We start from the raw sequence: 21,124 nt of genomic DNA, 5'->3' as shown, positions 1-21,124 counted from the left end.
GGCCCCGTCACCGACGCGGTGACAGTGCGGAATCCAGATGGTCCTGCACTCTGACCCTCCGAATCAGGATGCGGAGTGGACTCTGCTGGGCCCCTCCCGCCACAGCCAGGGTGACGAGCCGTCCTGCACCAGCCTCGCGTGTGCTCACACGGTTCCTCCCCAGGGCCGGGCCGTGGGGGCTCTCCAGGGGCCACGGCACCAGTCCACACCCAAGGGGCGCGCCCACGCACGAGCTGCGGGCACAACAGGCTGGCGGCCGGACTGAACACAGAATGCTCCTTTGAGTCGTCTCCCGTGTTCAATACCGAAGATAACCCACCAGGACTGAACTGGAAACCGTCGGGGTAGAAACACCGGATCTAGCTAGAACATTCTGTCAGCTCACTTGTAAAACTCGGAATTCACGTTTCTCTACACAATTCCATGATGGTCCATGAAACGTCCTACGTTGGGATTTCAAGACCTTTCAGTGTCATCTCTGCAGCCGCTGAACGTTAAGTACTTTCATGAGGACATTTTTTTCTTTTTGAAATTTGAAGAATATGTTTCACTTAGAAAAATCTCGTTAAAGTTTCTTAAAGTATTCGCAAACTACTGTTTTTCAAGCCCACGTGAGCAGCCAGCAGCATTCTCTACCGAACACCGTGCACTTCCACACCCGGACCTCTCCTGCCCGGCGGTCCTCCGGCCCACACCAGACAGAACCCGGAGCACGGACGGCAGACTGGGAAGGGGACTCTGTAAGGGCAGATCTGTTCCCGTAAAACCCACAGCCTGTTCCTGAGCACACGGATTTACGTTTTTAAAAACGAAATTTAGGAAGGAATGTAATTTTGCTACTTGTTATAAAAATCTACCCGTGCCGATACCTGTACTCCTAGTCACACATCCTGAAAACCTCCCCCACAGGCTCATTCACAGACGTTCCGCGGAATCGAGGCCTTCGAGCCCCAGCTCCCGTAGCGACTGTGAGAACCCAAGGGGCCCCAAGTTCCCTCTGTCCAAGGACGACTGTGTGGGGCGCGCGGAAGCCTCGCCCCCGGGACTTGGCTCCCCGCGCTGAGGCACGCGTCTTCTCAGGACCTTGCTGCCGGGGCCTCGAGTAAGGCGGCTCTGGCCAGGGCTCCCCACCTCGGCACCGCTAAGGTTCCGAACCGCACCCTTCCCAGCACAGACATGGCAGCAAGCCCAGGAGCATCCCTGGGCTCCAGCCCTCCAGGGATGACCCAGAATGTCACAGACTCGGCCACATGCCACATGGGGGGCCACCGGTGGCCACGGACCAGGAAGTAGAGCCTGACGGTGCCTACACAGGGACAGCATGAGGTATCACTTGGTTCCAAGTTTTCAGGCTGCCTGAAGGCTCTGTAACTACGGCCAATCACATGAGCAACAGCAACGGCTCAGCGGACGGAGCTCGCTGCAGACACCACCGACGGACACACTGTAGCCGGGGAGGGAGCAAACCGTACGCAGACCCAGGCTGAACACACACCCACACGGACGGCAGTGTCGGCAGCGTTTATTTAAAGGGCAACGCGAGGTGTGCTCTGCGGCGCGGACCCTCCGTGCAGACGTGCGGACCGCCGACAGGGAGGCGCGGGACGAGGACGCGGAGGAGCCCGGTGCCCCCAAGAAACCGACACGACCACCCGCGTCAGTCTCTCCTTTTCCTTTGTCTTGTCGTCTCCTGCAGGGCCTTCAGGTCAGTCATCACATCCAGCGTCTTCCGGACCCACATCACCTGGAAGCGATCGTCGTGGGACGTTAGAGAGGGAAGCGCCCAGAGAACCGGGACCCAGGGCGGCCCGCACGTACCACGATGATCATGGCGTTGAGCAGCAGTGGCGCCGAAAACACTATGGAAATGAACATCCCCCGTGAGTCGAAATACTGGTATTTCGAAAATAACCTGTTTTAGGGAAAAAGAGAAATTACTTGACATAACAAAACGTCGTTAGTGCTATCCTCTTGCGGAGGCCCCTGGAGAGCTCTTGGGTCAACTAAGGCACCACCGCCGGCCCCACGACCGCAGCCCACCCACCAGCCCATCCACCAGCCCCGCCTTGCTGCCCATGACCCCCGTCGGGAGCACACACAGTCGGCCCCACGGCAAAGGTGGCTGGAACCCCGGGCGCCAGGGAGACGGCAGAGGGAGGGACATGGACCGCCCAAGGCTGTCCGGGCAAAGGAAGCACTCGCACACTCGGTCTGAGGGCAGACCTGACGCCCACCAGAACGTGTGCTGCGGCAACAGCTCCCGGGCTCCCACGGGCCATCAGGTCACACGGGCTGCATCGTCCCCGAGCTTGTCCAAGACAGGGACAGAGCCGGCTCTCCGCCTGGGGCAACTTTCGCCCACACGCCGCTTTCACACGGGAGGCTCAGGGACACAGCGCTGTCCAAGCTGCCTGAAGGCAGGACCAGTGAATGGCAGAAGCCGGCCGCAGCCGAGCGTCCCTCCATGGCCAGCACGGGCACATGCAGAAGCACCATGTGCGAAGTCCCAGCAATCCAGGAGCGCAGGGACCGGGGCAGAGGAGCCAGGTGTTGGCCCTGGGGTCGTGGCCACGAACCGACGAGACGAGCCACACGCAGCTTACAGTACAGGGAAGGTTCGGGTCATGAAGACAGTCAGACACACACGTTGTGGCCGACGCTCGCAGAGAATGGAAGCGGGGAGGGTGCGGAGGTGAGCATGGGCTGCAGAAGGCGCCCGGCACTCCCGTTCCATGTGGATGAAGCCTAGAGTGGCCAGTCTGTGGCCGAGACCCTGCCGTGGCCAGGCTGAGGCCACCTGCTGTCCGGTCAGGGATGCAGAAGGGCTGGGACCGGGGGAAGCACAGCCCCGCTTGGGAGGTGGCCGCTGTCATCTGTGCAAGGGCAGGGCCCGTGGTGACGGGAGAAAGCCACACTCTTGGTGCGTCCCAGAGGACAAGGGCCTGAGGAAAGCTCTGCACAACGATGAGGTCTCTGGCCTCAGTTGCCAGAGGCAAGTGCCCTGCGGACAGCTCCGGAGCGGGGGGGTCTGGGGAAGTGCTACTTTCCTGATGTTCATCAGACATCCAAGGGATGGTCCGGCAACAAGGCAGACGGAAGACTGGTACCCTCAGCCCGTGGAGGAAACCACAAGGAGCCGGACAAGGGGTGGCCCTGAGAAGGGAGGAAGCTGGCAGCAGGGCGTCCCGAATCCAGGGAGCCGGTGGTTTCACGGGGAGAGATCCAGGTCAGGTAACCCACAGACGGAGTAACCGCGGGCTGGGCCACACGCAGACCACACTGTCACACACGAGAGCATTTCTGCGCTGAGGTGAGGTGCAGGCCCAAGGGGACAGTGACCCGCGTTCAAGTCTCCTCGTGAAGGACCCTGATGGGGGAGACCAGGACGCCCTTCGACAAAGAGAAGTGGGAACCGTCAGGGTGTCTGTCTGAGGAGACGCCTGCAGAAGAGGAGAGCCGGGAGCGGGAGGGGGGCTGCTGGCGCCACAGCCACACCCCGAAAGCACGGAGCAGGCGGCCAGGAGAAGGGAGGACGAGGCCGTCAGTCCGGCGTCTTCCGTGTCCTCATTCCTCGGCTGAGTAAGGAGGCGCGGGGGCCGGAGGGGGAGGGGTGCTAGCCGTCAGCGGAGGCACAGCCGTCTAGCCCGGCCCGGCAACCTCCTGGACACCCGGGTGTGCAGGCTCCACGGGAAGGTCTTCAAATCCTTCCTGCTCAGAGTCTACAGCTTTTTCTCTTCTCTTTATGTTTAAGAGCATAAACACCTCTGCACTTGAAAATGTCAAAAGCACTTTAAAGTCACAGGTCGTATAAAGACAGTGGGCCAGACGCGGCCTGTGGAGCCTTCCAGACGCCCATGCGAGGGTCCCAGCCGGTGCATGAGGGTCCCAGCCGGTGTGCGAGGCCGAGGGTCCTAGACGCAGCCCTCGCCGTCAGCACAGCACGTCCAGCACGCACGTGTGGCTGTGGGCGTGGGGCTGTAACCGCGGACAGGACCTGACACCCGAGCAGGACGGAAGGAGAGCCGTGACGCTGGACGCGGTGGTGAAGGAGCTGAAAGGCTGCCCTGACCGACCAACGCCACAGGCATGTGGGGGGCGGAGTGGTCATCTAAAGAAGGCAGCCCCGGGTTTCTGCCAGGATGACGTTCTGTGGCCTCGAGAAGACACGGCCGGCCCAGAGAGGGCAGGGGTCTCGCAGCACACCACCCGCCGCTCCGACCACACATGGCCCGAGCTCTCCTAAAACTCTACCGCCTTCATCTGGCAGCAGCTAGAGCTACTTTACGAAAGCCCCGACCTCTCTCACGCTGCCATGCACCGTGCTAACCGATCTTCAAACCCTCACATAGCCGACAAGCCATTCCTCAACCCTAACCCTATCAGTGCAGAGGCCCGGGTCTGCCCCGGGCCCCGGTGACCCGCCTTCTCTCGTCTCTCTGGCTCCCGCGGTTGGCGTGCCATGCCCCTGTTGGATGAGCCCCTCTGGAGTGTGGTTCCCGACTACGGTCTGGACGAGCGGGCGCTGGCCTACCTCCAGTTCATGGCCGCGACTTCGTTGATATACTCAGCACCATAGACCAAAATCACTGGAAAAGAGAGAAATCACGTGTCGGGACTTGGGTGACTGATTATTCACCGTAACAGAATCATACGTCCTTTTTGCAATGGTTTAACATCAAATATCACAGAAAAGCAAGAATTTGATGGAAAACATAACTTCCGTTTCAGATGAGTGTGAGGTCAAATTCAGAGAATTTTTAAATTGTAGAACTTCCCTCTCCCAGAAAAAAGATGAGGACACTCGAGACACAGGAAGGCCCTGATGTCCCCAGCCGCAAGCACCTAGGGCTGGTGCCTGACAGCCATCGCCCACGCGCGACCCCCCACCCGCACTCCCACCCGGTCTGGTCTGGGGTTCCTCCCCCAGAGGCCGCACAGAACGCCCAGGGTCGCGAGACCGAATGCGTGTAGTGACCTGCTCTCCTCCCTCACGCCCCGCCTGCCAGGGACGTGGCAGGGGTGACTGCGGACACCTGCCCACTGGTCCCAGAGGCCACGGCCCTCCAGGAGCCCCACGGCCGTCCTGAGCCCTGCAGTCAGAAGCAGGCAGTTGCTGCAGTCCTGACCAGAGCCTGCGGAGCACACGGGGCAGACACCGGCCTCCAGACGACAGGCCACGGTGCAGCACGGCCAGCAGTCGCTGTGAGCACCCAGTGCTTTCGTTTCTCGTAAAAATTAACTAATTAACGTGCAAAACCTCCTGTTCTTGACCCAAATCACAGAGACTGCACCAGGCTTTGCAATGTCCCGACTCTTTCCTCCGTGAATGGACCCAAAGCGGCACCAACAGAGCCGCGGAGGAGACGGGCTGAGGCCCAGGAGGCGTGCAGCGGAGCACGGCTCCCACCCCCGACAGCGTCCGGGGCTCGGCTGAGCCACCCGGGCGCTGAGTGGGCAGTTAGGGAACCTCTCTGCTTCACCCACACAAACGCGGCAAACGATGCTGCACAGGACGAATCAGCCTCGGGCTGGTGGGATGGCTCCGGGGTCACAGAACGCATGTGCACGTGCACAGCATCCCTATCCCTTGTCCCCAGGGGCAAAGTCAGCCCTCTGCTCCCCCACGGAGCTGTTGGGGTCACAGGCTGCCTCTGTCTCTAACCTGCCAGCGCACCTGGGCAGGCTGTCACCCTACTCCGAGCCCAGGCCACGCTCACCACAGGGAGTGCGCGTCCGGGGCCCCAGGCCACACAGAGGCTGTGTGGCTCCCGCCGCAGGCCCCGCAAACGCCAGGGTCGGCTCCTGCGCAGCCTGCCCAGGCCCTGCACGGTGCTGCCGGCGGCCCCTCCGTCGGCCGCCTGTACTCACCACAGCCGAGAGACGGCAGCCAGGTGCGGGAGGACTTCCTGAACGCTGGCGCAGCCCGCCAAGCTCTCCCGGGCCGCGGGCGGCACCGGACGGCAGCCCTCCGGGGCAGGAAGGCAGCGTGCACTCTACCCATCGCTCGCCGCACACGGCTGCTTGTGCAACACACGCTCACCGCCTCACTCCCGTGCTAAGTCAAGCTTCTGCTGAGATGCCACCTGGCGGGGGCCACATCGCGGGGACCGGCGCCACAGAAGTGTGGCTTGTTGTACTCACCCAGGCACAGGAAGTGTCCGACCTGCAGTCCGTGCCTCTGGGAGGACAGACACGTGAGCAGCAGGCACAGCACGTGGAAGACGGCCAGTCCCAGCAGCCACGGCTCGGTCCAGTCTGTCTGCTGGAAGACACAGAACCAGACCCATCACCTCGCCGTCCTCAGCTCAAGACGGGCCTGGTTTCAGGCCTCCTGGGTCAGGCAGGGCAGCGGCCCCTCTGCCGGAGTCCCCACAGGCCTCCCGCAAACCGGAGTTGGGGGGTCGGAGGGGACCACGCTGCAACCTCCGCCGGAGCCTGGACAGGAAGCATCACCCGTCCACGGCGGCACCTCCCACCGGAGGCCCCTGGCTTCCCCTGCGTATGAACAGAGCCGCGTCTGTGGGTTTCTGAGGACTTGAGCGGGCGAGTGTCTCATTCGGGGGGTCCTGGTGCCCCAAGACTCGAAACAAGACCTACTCTGGACGCTCAAACTCACACTTCGGGCTTGGGAGGTCGGAGGCGTCCCAATTCCCCGACGGCATCTTCTCCAAGCTTTCTGGCAACCTTCCCAGCAGTGCCAAGATGGGGGTTTCCTCAGCGTCCCCACGGGCCGGTCCACACCCGGAGACGGGCCGGTCCACACCCGGAGACGGGCCGCACCCCTGCGGGGTCCGATGCCCCCACCCAGATGCCCGGATCTCCTTCCAGGGGCGCGGGCCCCCCACAACGCCAGACCTCCCGACGCAAGCGCACACGCATGCCCTGCCCTGCCCTTCTGTCCAGCCGCCCAGGCCGGACCTGCCTCCGGTCCCGCAGCGCCCTCGGGACTCTAAGTGTCCCGGGCCGCTGCGCACGGAACACTGGCCACGACCAGCGGTTCCCCACCATCGCGCGGAGGGGCCGGAGAGAAAGGCGGAGCAGAGGGCGGCGACCAGGCGAGGGCAGCGTCCGCAGGTCCCACCGCCCGCCAACTCCACCCGCAGTCGGTCCACAGCGCCCGGACCCGCCCCGGCACGTCCCGCCCACGAGCGCCCCGCCCACGAGCGCCCCGCCCACGAGCGCCCCGCCCACCGCTGGGCACCGCCCCTAGAGTCCCGCCCACCGCCGAGCCCCGCCCCGGAAGAGCCCGCTCACCACGAAGCCCCGCCCACCAGGAAGCCCCGCCCCGTCCCCTTCGGCGGTAGTCGGTGTGGACAGCGGATGAGGGCAAACCCCGAGCGGACCCAGGTACCGTCGCCCGAACTGACGGTCAAGAAGGCAGCAAGTTACCGTGATCACGGCCGGAATGCTGACGGGGAAAGAGCTGACCGAGAAGGCGGAGGGCATCGTCCCCGGAAAAGCCCACCCTCACCACCGCCGTCTCGCGGTCCCCGCCCCCGTCGGATCGCACCGGGAACGCCTCCGGCGTCTCCTCTCGCGGGATTTCCGCTTGTCGCGAAACCCGCCCGCTCCCGGACATCTCGCGATATCTCCCTGTGGGCGGGGAGCGGCGTCCACATCTCGCGGTATTCTGCGGCCTCAGACGCTGTGACCAGGGCCCCGAGGGCGCTTCCGGGGGCTCTGCGGCGGCGGGCGCGGCGGGCGCGGCGGGGGTCGCGTCCCAGCCGGCGGCGCGCGGCAGGCCCGGGGGCAGCTTCCGACCCCTACCCGGGGGGACGAGGGCGACCGCGACGCGCTCCCGGGGCCACGCGGGGTCTGGGACGGTCCATGTGGCCAATACCCGCGGGCGCAGGCACCTCCCCGGGGCTCTCGGTGGACGCGGCCTGGGCGCCCGGGGCGGGGCCGGCGGTTCCGTCCGGCCAGCGCGGGTCAGGGGCCTGCCCGTCGGGAATAGGCTGCCGGGGCGCCCGGCGTGTCCAGCCTCCCGGGCCTCCGCAGACGCCGGACTGACCACCCCGCGCGCTCAGGGGCCGGGGGGACGCGCGTTCCCGCGCCGGGGCAGCCGAGGCAGGACGCGCGCGGCGGGGCACTCGGCGGGGCGGGCGGCTCGGCTGCGGCGTCCGGCAGAAGCTCGGCTGCAGGGCCGCCCCGGGGCCCGACACGGCGTCGGGGGACCGCGCGGGCGCCTGGGGTCCGCGCCCTCCGGGACCCCCGCGCGCCCCTGCCGCTCCCCGTCCCTCGGGGACTCGGAAGGCGCCGGTGTGGACACCTGACCCTGCTGCTCGGCGCGTCCTCCCTGCTCCCCGCGCCCGCGCCCCGCGATCCTTTAGGCACGTTTCCGGCATGAGGGACCTTTGCCAGGGCCGGGCGCCCGCGGCCTTGCCTCCCCCGCGGGGAAGATCCCACGCGCAGCCTGACCCGGAGCTGCTGATCCCGCCCCGGGGCCGCGTCTCCCCCGGGAGTACCCGCCGCCCGGGAAAGCTGCGGGACGGGGCCGGGCCGGGCCGGGTCACGGTGTGGACTGGGCCGCGGTGTGGACGGGGTCCCCGACCGCGGCTCCGCCGGGCGCCAGCAGGTGGCAGCGCCCCGCCTCCGGCCCGGCCTGGGGACCCTCGTGCCTGGTTCCGCGCCCGCGACAGTGAGTGTCCGGTGCAGAGGCTGTAACGGCCCCGTGCCCTCCGGGTTGGAGGAGGACCTTCCGAGGTCACGGGGAGTCACATCTGTGCCTTTTGACGGTTTTGGCTGTTGCGGAGTCGTGGGCTCGTGGGGACTCCGTCCTGACAGGTGATGCGCGTTTGGCAGATGCAACCCAACAACTCCAGTGTCTCCTCCTCACTTTGCCTTCTCTGCGCGAGAGAGCGGGAGCGAGCCTGTGAACAGGGCAGGGAGAGGGACAGGACCTGGAGCCGCGGACGGCTGAGCGCGAGCCCAGGGACGCTGCGGCCTCGCAGGACCCTGAGGTCGCGACCTGAGCCGCAACCAGCCGTCCAGCGCTCGTGCGACTGCCCTGCCCAAGTGCCTCTCCACTCCGCCTCCTGCAACCCAGGAACAGATCCCAACCTCGGTGACCTCTGTGAATGACCACGGGGCCACGCCACACGTGGCATCGCGCCGCTTGGGGTGGTCCGTTTCTCTTTCTCCCTGAGCCTCCCCAGGGCACGGACCCGTGTCAGGTGCTCATTCGCACTCAGCGTGTGGAGGACAGGAGGTCCACGGGGAGGGTGATGCCAGAACACAGCAACTCCGCGGAGAGGAGCTCCAGGACTCGGGGCAGAAAGGCATCGAAGGCCTTGCCCACAGAGCTTAAATATCCCCTACAACAGTAGGAGTCTCCTTCCTCGGCTGTGGGGCCAGAAATCCAAAATCGAGGTGCCGCAGGGCCACACTCCCTCTCCAGGCTCTAGTGGGGTCCTTCCTGCCGCCTCCAGCATCTGGGATGTGACCGGGCCCATGGGGGTCCTCAGATCACGGCAACCTCGGGCCAGGCTCTGGCCCTGCAGTCCTGCCCCTCCTGGGTTGGCTTTCTCTTCTGCTCAGGGCAGTCACTGGGCCAAGGCCAGCGTGACAGCCTGTGTGAAAAAAAAGGGGCACAGATAGGGCAAAGACCGCCGACAGAAAGAGGTGTGCACGTCGTTCTGGACAAGCAAGGGGGGTGGGGCTCTGGGATTTCAGAGGAGAGAGACGCCCTTCACAGGGGATGAAACACTTTTCGGGGCCTCTCACGAGCTGTGGGGCACAGAGAGGACTGTGATCCCACAGGGCCGGCCAGGTTCCTGCCTGTCCAGCCCAGCCGTTTGCACGCCGTGTGGTGACCGCTCCGTTCCTGGGCCAGGTCCTCCATCTGAGCTCTTCAGGCAGGGGAGGAGGGGGGAGGAGCTTTTCCTCCGTCTGCGGGGTCGAGATTGCTTTTCTGCTGCACCTGGCTTCATGCCACGTGCCCCGCCTTGGGGTGGCAGCCCGTGGCCCCCACCGTGGAGATCTTCAGGGGTTCTGGGTCTTGAAGAGGCCGTGTTGGTCCAGTCAGCGGGGTCGCGGCACGCAGAGCAGGAGGGCACGCGCCGCTCTGCATGGCGGGGAACAGAAGGGCTCGGCCGAGCACAGTCTCACTTGGCTGCTCTCCGCCGGCCCATGGCCGCACTTCAAGCCGGCCCACGAAGGCAAGGCCGGCCTGGGCTCTGCTGTCAGCAGACGCACACTCGGAGGGCCTCCTGTCTTTCTCCTAATCTAACAAAGCGTATTAACAAGGTCCGTGCCTCTACTCACAGAGTCCAGGTGGAGATTGTCATGTGATACGAAGGGGATGGAAGTTCTGTCGTCACGTCTTTGAGGAAGCGTCCTCACCTAAGTGTCATGTTGGGAGATGCGTGACCACAAGCCGAAAGCCACACGCTCCCGTTCTCCACGGGGCTGTGTGTTTGGAAACGTTTGCCTGCAGCCCGGCGTTACAGGCGCGGAGCCACGTGCGTACGGGGTTTGGGGACACCTCCCTCTCTCCTGTCTTCCAAAGCATTACTTTTTTAGAATGCGTTCTGAGAGTCTTCAAAATTAGGCCGAACTGTTTTCTTGAGCCTCCAAATTCTTCCCGAAGTTCCTCGGGGACCATTGTTTGTCTGTTTCCAAAATCGAAGAGACTTTGACTTTGAGAACTCCGTCTTTCCACAAAATGACAACGTAAGACCTTTCTCCTCCCTCCCCTTACACACTTCAGAAACAAAGGGGCTTTGAAGTGAGAGCCCTCTGAGGTACGTGCGAATTCTCTATATAGAAGAAGGCAAATGACTGTATATCTGTTTAGTGATTTATTTTTTAGAAACAAATGTTTGTTGATATTTGTCTAACTCGGACCTTACTGAAATGGCTGCTTCCGCTCGCCTTCAGTAGTCCACCGGACGCGTGTGTGCGGGAAGCACTGAGTAAATCACAAGTTCTGCGTGTGTCTTCCACAGGCAGACGTGTTTCCAGAGACGTCACTACGTTTTATTAGCTTAATAATAATAATAAAGAATCTTTGTTGTGTCTGTTAAGATCAGGACAGACTTTTAACTTCATCAGTATGATGCTATCCAAGCCAATACATAGATTGTATTAATTCTTAATACTGACACGTGCAGGGGCGCCTGGGTGGCTCAGCTGTCAAGCGTCTGCCTTCAGACGACCTGGGATCAAGTCCCACATGGGGCTCTCTGCTCAGCGGGAAGCCTGCTTCTCCCTTGGCCCCTCCCCTCACTCTTGGGCTCTCTTTCTCTCTCTCTCTCTCAAATAAAAACTTAAAAAAAAAAAGTGCTTGGGCTGATTTGTTCACATTACGGCTGCAGAACAAACCTCAGCTCTCCTTCTCGTGACGGACGTCGAGGAACACAGAAGGCCCTCGTTTCGCACTTCAGAGAGGCCGAGAGGCAGGCGCGGCTCTGTGCTTGCTGGAGGTTTGAAGACGGAGGGCCGGGAGTCGGCGCTCGGGTGCGGGTCCGCCCGCCAGCCCCACGCAGGGCTCACGTCAGGAGAGCCCAGCCCCACTGCACCTGCCTCTAGGAGGCCGCCAGCTCCCCCGGACAGTCTGTACCTCCTTGTCCCCGTCTCACCTTCAGGCTGAACACGCGGCTTGGCCTCTACCACGGTTTCAAAAAGTGAAGGCCGACATCTAGATTTGCCTGAGCACAACCCTGTCGTACGGTCGGCAAGCCTGCTTCTCGAGGCTTTCCACCCGTCTGAAGACCGAAGATAGACCGTGATCTCGCTAGTCGTATTTTTAAACAAACTTTCAGGGCGCCTGGGTGAATCAGTGGGTGAAGCCTCTGCCTTCGGCTCAGGTCATGATCTCAGGGTCCTGGGATCGAGTCCCACATCGGGCTCTCTGCTCAGCGGGGAGCCTGCTTCCTCCACTCTCTGCCTGCCTCTCTGCCTACTTGTGATCTCTCTCTGTCAAATAAATAAATAAAGTCTTTAGAATAAAAAGTAAACCCCCAAGCCCCCACATGCACACACATGTGTACACACATGCACAAACACGCACGCTCACGCATGCACACACACCTCTGCACACACAGGCTTTTGGGGCAGGGCACTGCTATCGGTTCACTTAAAACTTAGGAAAGAAACTGTCCACATCACTCAATTTCCCTCTCCCCACCTCAGGGGAAAAAAAAAAAAAACAATAAAACGTTACTGTCCTTAATTCCTGATAAGCAAACCCAGATGGGGCATTACATCTGGGCAAACACGGGACTTGATCTCGGAACCACCTGTGGTTAGAATAAAAGACGTGACCAAAGGAAATCTTAAACTCTGCTCATTTATTGGGGTACCTGGGTGACTCAGTGGGCTGAGTCTATCGCTCTTGGCTGTGGCCCAGGGTCCTGGGATCGAGTCCGACGTCGGGCTGCCTGCTCAGTGGGGAGCCTGCTTCTTCCTCTCCCTCTGCTCATGCTCTCTCTCTGTCTCTTAGCTAAATCAGTCTTTTTCTTGAAAAATCCACTAGTTTATATATTCCTGTAAATAGAAACACCAGATTGTTCTCTTTTTTTTTTTTTTTTTTTCACTTAAAATATTTGTCTAGAAATATCTTTCACAAGAAGAAACTAAAGCTTCAGGTCTTTTTTTCCCTAATTTGAAAAGTAGCAAACACTGACTATTAAAGCTCCATGGAGAAACTGGGCCCAGCTTCACCTTCAGACGTACAGTCTAGAAGATGGCGCAGCATATATGCAAACGTGTCCTCCTGTCCTCAGGCCGTCAGGGCAGCAGAGAGGCCGGCCCCGATAAGGAGAAGGGACAGAATGTCACTATGGCCGCGGTCGTGGTGTGCGGGACCAGATCCTCAGGTGGCTTGTCCCGCAGCATCCCTGAGTGTCTGGGGACAGCAGGCTCCCCGATCCTCGGCAGATGACCAGGCTGGCCTTTATCCCTGGGTCCCTGAGGATGCTTCTTGGCCTCGGCCGAGCTTTGTGTGTTGTCCATGAAGATGACGTCAGCTTCATGCTTTTGCCCACAGAAGGTATGTGGTACTTTTGCCAAGACGTCTTTAGGGATTTTTCTTTGCTTTTCAAGGTGAGTCGTTTACTAGGCTGTGCCCCGAGTGAAACACTGAGGCCGACCTCTGTGTTCCTGGTGGGCCCCATCATGTGGTCGGGGCTCTTCCCTCCCTGGAAGGTCTCCAATCCACGTCTCGCTCGATGAGCCCTCGGTTTGTTTGGGCCCCTGGGACCCGGCCCCACATCGCACTCTGACCCTCTCCACTGGACTAATTTTCAGTTCAGGGTTTGGGGTTGTTTTTTTGTCTTTCCCCAACGCTTCTGTTTTTCACTTGATTCGAATTCACTTATTCCCGGTTTTGTGCATTTCTAGATTTTGAATAAGAGCTGTTTCTTGTTACAACCCAAGCATGGTGAGGACAGTTCACTGACCGTGCAGGACTGTGCTTTCTCTTCCTCTTCGTGTGATGTTTGGCGGCGGTTTCCACCCACTGGAAACTTGAGACGCTCATCTTGCGTTTCTTCTGGACACAGCCGCTGCCTGGCCAGGGCCATCCGCGGTGGCCACACTCCCGGCTCCGAGGCCTCTCTTTGCTCAGGACGGCCAGCGTCTGTGCCTCCGTGTTGCTGCCTGTTCCTGTCCGTCTGCCCGATGTCCCTCTCTCCCTCTTCACCCCTCGCCCCTGCCCCCAGGGCGCCTCTCCCCCGACGCGCCCTCTCCTTCCCCAGAAGCCCACCTATGGGTCACGAGGACCCTCTCCCAGCCGTTAGCCTCTGTGGCTGATGATTGCTTGCTGTGGCCCCACCCGTGGCCACTCCCTCCCTCACCTTTCCGGGACATGCCCTGCGCCGGCCAGGGGCTCCCAAGCAGCTGCCCCTCTGCCCGTGGGTGATTTCCCATCATGCTTTCTTGCTTCCTCCAGTTTCTCTACAGCTAACACAGCAATTGTCGTAGGGAAGTCCTCCTCCGCAAGGCGCTGAACTCCCAACCGTGTGCACCGTGGACGAGCCATTCCAAGATCTGTATGGCGTGAGAGTGAGCCGTCGGCGGGGTAGCCCGCTGCCAGTCTCTCGGGATGTAATTTAGGTCCGAGGCAAAACTTTCAACCCTTACCACTGAAAACCTCTGCAGAAAGAATGTTTCTTCCTTTTAGATTAATTAAATAACGTATATGGCTTTAGGACTTGCTCACATATGTATCCTATACCAGATCTAGATGGAGGACCACAGCCGAGAACAGAAAACGTTCTTCATAAATAAGATGTGTGTGCGGTCACATTAACGAGCTCCGGCTTCAGACAGGAGCTTCCCAGAGCAGGATGCGCTTCACACGTCAGACCTGGAGCCTCCTCTCCAGAGGATAAGCTCTCCGTTTACATTTTTGTTAGATATTTTCAGAGTTTTCTTTCAAACTTTTTTTTTTAATTCACCTTACACGTCTATCTCATGTTATTTCTTTTTTTTTTAAGATTTTATTTATTTATTTGACAGAGAGAAATCACAAGTAGGCAGAGAGGCAGGCAGAGAGAGAGTGGAAAGCAGGCTCCCCATTGAGCAGAGACCCTGATGTGGGGCTCGATCCCAGGACCCTGAGGTCATGACCTGAGCCGAAGGCAGAGGCTTAACCACCCAGGTGCTCCTTGTGTTATTCTAAGCTTCCTTTAGTCGCTTATATAATTCTATACTGACAATCACACTTCACCTTATGTATAATAGTGTGTTTGTATTACATTCTATTATATTCCTCTGTGTTACACTGTGTTACACTGTATCATGCTACGTTATGCTGTATCACGCTATATCACGCTGCATTACACTGTATCACGCTGCATTACACTGTGTTACACTGTATCACACTGTATTATATTGTAGTTAGGATGTTATGAGGTCTTTGCTCAGCACAGCTCTATCTAAGCTTGGGGTTCTGTGAACTACAACTACAGGCCAGTTCCAGCCATGGTCATGACTGGATGACCTTTAAGCTGAGAACAACTTACCTCAGTCACCTCCTGATGCCTAACCATTTACCCCATACATGGAGTCTTTTTAAAAAAATTTTATTTGGGGGCGCCTGGGTGGCTCCGCGGGTTAAAGCCTCTACCTTAGGCTCAGATCATGATCTCAGGGTCGTGGGATCGAGCCCCGCATCGGGCTCTCTGCTCAGCAGGGAGCCTGCTTCCCCATCTCTCTCTGTCTGCCTCTCTGCCTACTTGTGATCTCTGTCAAATAAATAAATAAAATCTTTTAAAAAAAATAAAAAAAATTTTTATTTGAATTCGGTTCAGTTACATATACCCAGCCGGTGTAGCATATGGTGCGGAGGTCCGGGACGCGTCAGCTGTGTGGAGCACCTGGTGCCCACCACATCTCAGCTCTCCTTCAGGCCCATCCACAGCTACCCCATCCCCCCATCCGCCTGCCTCCAGCAACCCTCAGTTTGTTCCCTAGAGGTGAGTCTCTTATGGTTTGCCTCCGTCTCTATTTTTACCTTATTTTATTTTTCCTTCCCTTCCCCTACACTCATCTTTTTTGTTTCTTAAATTCTACCTATCAGTGAGATCATACAGTAATTGTCTTTGTCGGACTGATCTCACTCAGCATAATCCGCTCCAGTTCCATCCACGTTGTTGTAAGTGGCGAGATTTCATCTTCTGACGGCTGCACAGTGTTCACGAGCTGGTGCGGCCACTCTGAAGACAGCATGGAGGTTCCTCAAAATGTTGAAAATGGAGCCACTCTATGACCCAGCAACAGCGCTGCTGGGTGTTTATCCAAAGGATACAAACGTAGTGATTCAAAGGGGCAGCTGCTCCCCGAGGTTTACATCAGCGGTGTCCACGAGAGCCAAACTGTGGGATGAGCCCAGATGTCCCTTCGCAGATGAATGGATAAAGAAGCGGTGGCGTGTGTGCATATATGGTGGTGACAAAACTCATGCTTGCGGTCACTCCGTGTCTATGGGTTGAGTCCAGGCTTAGGTGCTGGGGGTCCTTCAGGCTTCTCTCAGGGGCTTGGCTGGGCTGTGTTCTCATGTGTGGGCTCACCTGCGGGCGACTTCCAAGTGACTCGGGTGTTGGTGGAATCCGTCCCTCGCCGCTGTGACCTGAAGGGCCCCAGTGGCTTGCGTTTCCTCGGGATCCCCGTCTGGGCCTCTCCTGGGCAAGTCGCATGGCAGGTGTTTCTTCCTGGCCAGCAGGAGAGGAAGAGACCCTGCTGAGGTGTCCTGTCACGCAGAGTGGCCACCAGAGTGAAACCCCAACACTTCCACCATATTGTCCAGGTGAGAGGCAAGACATGAACCCTGCCTGAGTGGGCCTGGGGCTTCTCCGATGGCCTCCGTATGGGACCGTTATGGACACACAATAGTCTCCCAGACAAATCTTTACTCTTTAAAGGGTGGTAAACACTTTAACTGAATTGAAAGGTTGATGTGACAAAGACACCATCCGTGGCCCATAAAACCTACAATATCAAGAGTTGGCATTTTACAGAAATTGTCTGCACTCCCTGGATTTCAAGGGATGATGGTGGATGCATGAGTGCAGCACGCCTCGGTGCAGGGAATGCCTCGGTTTCCCAGGTGAGTCCTGGTAAGGGAGAGGAGACGAAGACAGAGCCCCAGAAGCATTTTCTCTGTCATTCGTATCATCGGCATGAATTCCCAAGTATCCTCAGGAACACGACGCATCTGTGCAAAAACAGCTGGAAAAGAGACGGGACCTGGTCCCCTGTGCGGTGAGACTCGCTTCCTCCTACCCTTTATACCTGAGGCTGATTCACGTTTAAATGAACAATCATTTCATTCCTCAAAATCCCACTGACAGAGCAGCTTTCAAAAATCTTGCCACTGATGGGCCCGTTAGTCAAAACCCAGGATGGTGATCGCTATTCAGGAAGCCATAGGTGCTTAGGAGGGAAGATGCTGGTCTGTCCGTAGCCTGGGGTCATTCTGCGGAGCAGAGCAGAGCAAGGGGAGCTAGGGAGGGAGACGTGCCCAGAGCAGCAGCGGGGAGCGCGCCTCCTCTGAATTCCCAGAGTCACTCATTGGTTATCTCCGCCAAACGCAAGATCGGGACCAGCTCCAGGAAGGGAGCAGCTGAGGACGGAACACGGAGCCGGTTCTCGGGACTCGGCCCCCACAGGGAGCCACGGCGCACTCGCAAGGGGCCGGGAGACACACCTAAGCTCGCACTTTGGCTGACCAGTAGTTTCTGCAGTGGTCATTTCCAAGGGAGACATTAGCACAGCTCTGAAGTAAGACGGCTCCTAGACGGGGACGTGTACGGTGATGCACACGTGTCCAGACGGAGACGCCGGGGCTCATGCCGCGTGAAACCTGCCACGGGGGTGCTGGCTTCGGTGTGTGCCTGTGGCGTGTGCATGTTTTGCACGTGCGTGTGCCGGTCCGTGTACACGAAAGGAACCAAATGCAGTCTGGACGGACAAAGGAGCCTCAGAGCATCATCTGGTTTGTCTGATCGTCCGCAGAGTCACCGGCCCTGGCCCGAGTTCTGCCAGAGGAAACCAAAGTTGTCGGCCACGGCCCATGCTTACGTAGCATCTGCCTGGAGCATTCAGAAATTCCGGGAAAATGTTTCCTGCATCCCCACCTCAAAAACCTCCTGTCAGCTAATGACCGCGCCTTGGCAACATCCTGCAACTCCGTGTCTCATGGCCCTGCAGCAAGATTCAAGGTGAAAACCCCAAGTTTCACAAACAGAGGGGATTGATGGCAGAAGCTTTCTTGAAAATAGCAAAGTGCTGGGGGCCAAGAAACACGAAAATTCAGAACTAGATGTGACCTCATGAAGGTAGCACATGAGAACAAGAAGAAACAGCAGCAAAATGCCGTGCATTACACGACTTTTCTCCAAGACGGGGACCTCAGCACGGGTGGGATGAATGTCCCTTGAGCGCCGTGGGAAGGAAACTGTCGCAAGAGTCTCATATGCCGCTGTGTTTGATTCTAGCAGAGTCCACATGATGCTGGCCACCAGACTGGCTGTTTGGACATCCCTCTGGCATGCAGTGCTCAGGGAGTCGGACCGGGGACCCCGGGGAGTAGGCAGCCTCATCCGAGCAGTGCGGGTCCACGGCCGTGCAGATATGAAGGGCAAACACATGCCCAGTGCCATCACAGCTATTTTCAAGGGAAAAATACCGTAACAAGGAGCAAATGAAAAAATCCTTTCCTAATAAATAAAACTTAGCTATTTTAGCTCTATTACTAGCAATTGAGAAGTCACACCAGAAAAGACTTACTGGAAGTTTCTCCCTGTGCCTACCTTTGGTATTTGGTACATGAGCCCTCGGGAGCTGTATTTTTGGCTCACATGTTTCTTAAGATACGGTAGCAAGTAAGCCGCAGTCCCGCCAAGGACGAATTTGCTCAATGTGACTTAAGCAAATCCATTTAAAATGTAGTCATGCCTCTAGAGACAGCTACCCAAAAATAAGCAACTTCTTGATTTATCTGGAGTTGTGCAAGCAAAGTCACCTTCCTTGCATGTTGGACTCGCTTCTCCAAGCCCTGCTCTGCAGAGGCTCCCCAAGCGCCCGCTGTGTGCCGAGGGTGCTTTATTTAGGACTACTGATAAGAAAAACAGGGCGTTTTTCCTTCAGGGTTTGTGTAGAATAGATACATGTGTATAAGTCACTATCAAACCAGATATGAAAGGATAAATAAGTTGAAAGAAAGTGGGATCCACGTAAAGGCAGACAGGGGAGAAAATGCCTTTCTGGATGCCGTGGGCCCCACGATGAGTTCAGAGCGTGAGAGCTCCTGGGGCCGCAGAGACCCTCGGGAGGGCTTTCCAACCGCATCCACCTACGCCTGTTCGCTGTAAAGAAGCCAGTGCTCGAAGGACGGCGTGGGGGGCCGGAGTTGAGGTGGGGGGTTCTGTCGGGAACGCTCTTCAAAATTCCTGAGGGGCGGAGCGTGTGAAGGCACCACATGGGGACAGCTCCCCAGAGAAGCAGAACAAGTTAGGCATCTGGGTAATATTACAATAACGTGATATAATACGATAACATAATATGACGCGATAAGATAATAATATTGTAATACAATATAATAATGTACAAATCCTGTTCTAGGGAATGGGACCCAGTGATTGTGCAGGCTGACAAGTCCCAAGTTTGATTCGCTGGAGACCCAGAACGAGCCTGAAATCAGGAAAAAAACCATCCCCCAGCAGGAAGGGGGGCAGAGGAACTCCCTCTCGCGTTGGGGAGCATCAACCTTTTTTGTTCCACTCAGACCTTGAACTAGTTGGATGAGGCCCGATGGGGAGGACAGTCTGCTTTACTGAGTTGCTGGATGTAAATGTGTGTCTCATCCAAAAACACCCTCGCGGAAATGCTAGAATGATGTTTGACCCTGTATCTGGGCATCCCCTCAAGCTGATGCTATAAAGTGAGTTGAATATCTCACGCCACACCCCAAAATGGAAATGTTATGCAGCAATTAAAGTCATTGAAGCTCAGAATCACACAGACAAGTGTTTAGGCACATTTTAGGAGAAAGCACCGTGGAGAGGAGAGCCGGCCTCGCCGCAGATCGGCTCCCGTCAGGTGGATAATACGCATCCAGTTCGACGTCCAGGCTCCTCCCGCGCTCACCAGCAGTGATGTCGGAGATGTCCATCCATGGTTGGACCAACATAATGGGATTTTGCTTAACTTCTTCTGCATTTTTAAATATCTGGACTTCCTCATTATTTTTTGAAAATACTTCATTTTTTCATACTTCCTCATACTTTTCCCCAAATATTTCAGACTACGTATAAAGTGAAAATATGGGGAGAGAGATGTCCTTGTCCGTAATGGAAAGCTTTTCTTAAAGACTGTAATAAATTATAAATGAATTCTAATGCACTGTCCCAGCCATGCTGAGCTCGGGGTGGGCAGAGACAAGCCAGCCCCTTCCACAGGCGCTCAGGGACCACACAGCTTTCCGAATGGCCCACGTGGCACCTGGCGCTGGTGACAGCAGAGGGCGGACGACGTTTCCACGAGAGCTGGGAATGCTGATTTGCCAGTGACCTCTAAGCGAAGCTGGAAGCGGGAAGGGCCTGGGCGGCAGGGGACGACCGTGTCCGAGGCGCGTCTTCTCCAGGCCTTCCTCACCGGCCCTTCCCAGATGCAGCCCCAGTAACTCCCTGTGTCAAGGGCTTATTTCTGAGGAGGTGTACTCCGAAGGCCTACGGAGCATCCAAATGTTGAGAAAAGATACCCTACTGCGAGTTTGCAAGGGCAGAGAACCTTCCTCAAGGACTCGAACCCCGCGGATAACACACAGCCCCGAGGCTGCCTCACTCCGTCTGGTGAAGACACCGGCACCGCGGCCACATCCTGCGGATGGAATCAGTCTTGCTTTCCTTGGATCCACACCACCCGAGCCAGTTCCTCGCACACAGTAATTACTTTAAAAATGTGTAAAGGAATAATACAAGTCTTGTTAGTATTGCCTTTGAAGTTCTGGATTTTTAAAAACATTGTATTACTTTTATCTCAGCCCTCACAGATAAGATGTAACATCTCCCCGCGCGATAGCACTAAAGAGAAAGAAATCCCACCTGTTTACTTAACAAATATTCACTGCTTTTTCCTGTGCTAATTAATAAGTCTGCAAAGTTGAGTGTACGAAGTAAAAGGTCCCAAAGGCCTCATTTCCTGGGGAAAGTAACACATAAGTGAGCAATTCCGGCACAGCCCAAACCTGTCACTCGGATCTGGGAAATGCACACTCACTGGCTTTCTGCACGTGCCCCAGGGACCCGAGGGAGAATCCTGTGACGGTTCAGACGGAAGCGCCTCCCTGCCACAGGCGGTCCGCAGACACCTTGACCCCTCCCGCGGACACGCGCCCGTCCCTCGTGACGGTCCTTCCCTGCTGCCCGTGCCCGCAGCCCCCAGCCCTCACCGCCAGGTTCCCTGTCTCCCCAGCACCTTTCAAGTCACCTGCTCCCGGGAAAACGGGAGATGAGGAGGGAGAGAACCGAATGCCCTACTGAGATGGAGCCTCGGGGCTCCACAGACGCGTGGGGCTCCTCGGCCAGTGCTTGCCGGATCTCCCACGCTGGAGGGTTCGTGATGCGCCGTAACTCTGTGTTCTGTTTGCCTACATCTGAGCGCTGCTGGAAATAGATCCTGA

At 57.9% G+C, this 21,124-nt stretch overlaps 1 protein-coding gene and 1 long non-coding RNA gene across 8 annotated transcripts; one reads left to right on the top strand and one right to left on the bottom strand.

Moving 5' to 3' along the window:
* Nucleotides 1-1,505: 1,505 nt before the first annotated feature.
* On the bottom strand, nt 1,506-8,017 carry TMEM18 (transmembrane protein 18). Of its 7 annotated transcripts, none has more exons than XM_032353470.1 (6): nt 7,390-8,017; nt 6,617-6,684; nt 6,142-6,262; nt 4,532-4,586; nt 1,819-1,912; nt 1,506-1,744 (listed from the first exon to the last, which is right to left on the bottom strand). In XM_032353470.1, the coding sequence occupies exons 1-6, from the start codon at nt 7,577-7,579 to the stop codon at nt 1,658-1,660; spliced, it is 615 nt and encodes a 204-aa protein (XP_032209361.1). In that variant the 5' UTR covers nt 7,580-8,017; the 3' UTR covers nt 1,506-1,657. The 7 variants fall into 7 exon arrangements, with proteins under 7 accessions (XP_032209361.1, XP_032209360.1, XP_032209366.1 ...); XM_032353469.1 differs by having other exon boundaries at nt 6,142-6,259; nt 7,390-7,594; XM_032353475.1 differs by lacking the exon at nt 6,617-6,684 and having other exon boundaries at nt 6,142-6,259; nt 7,390-7,536.
* Nucleotides 8,018-10,036: 2,019 nt separating this feature from the next.
* LOC116596262 lies at nt 10,037-18,951 on the top strand. The gene is made up of 3 exons (XR_004288089.1): nt 10,037-10,612; nt 12,938-12,943; nt 18,941-18,951. It is a non-coding gene; the product is annotated as an uncharacterized LOC116596262 (long non-coding RNA).
* The last annotated feature ends 2,173 nt before the right edge of the window (nt 18,952-21,124 follow it).

This window comes from Mustela erminea, chromosome 7 (genome assembly GCF_009829155.1).
Source record: "Mustela erminea isolate mMusErm1 chromosome 7, mMusErm1.Pri, whole genome shotgun sequence".
NCBI lineage: Eukaryota > Metazoa > Chordata > Mammalia > Carnivora > Mustelidae > Mustela > Mustela erminea.
This window is presented reverse-complemented; position numbering and strand designations above follow the sequence as displayed.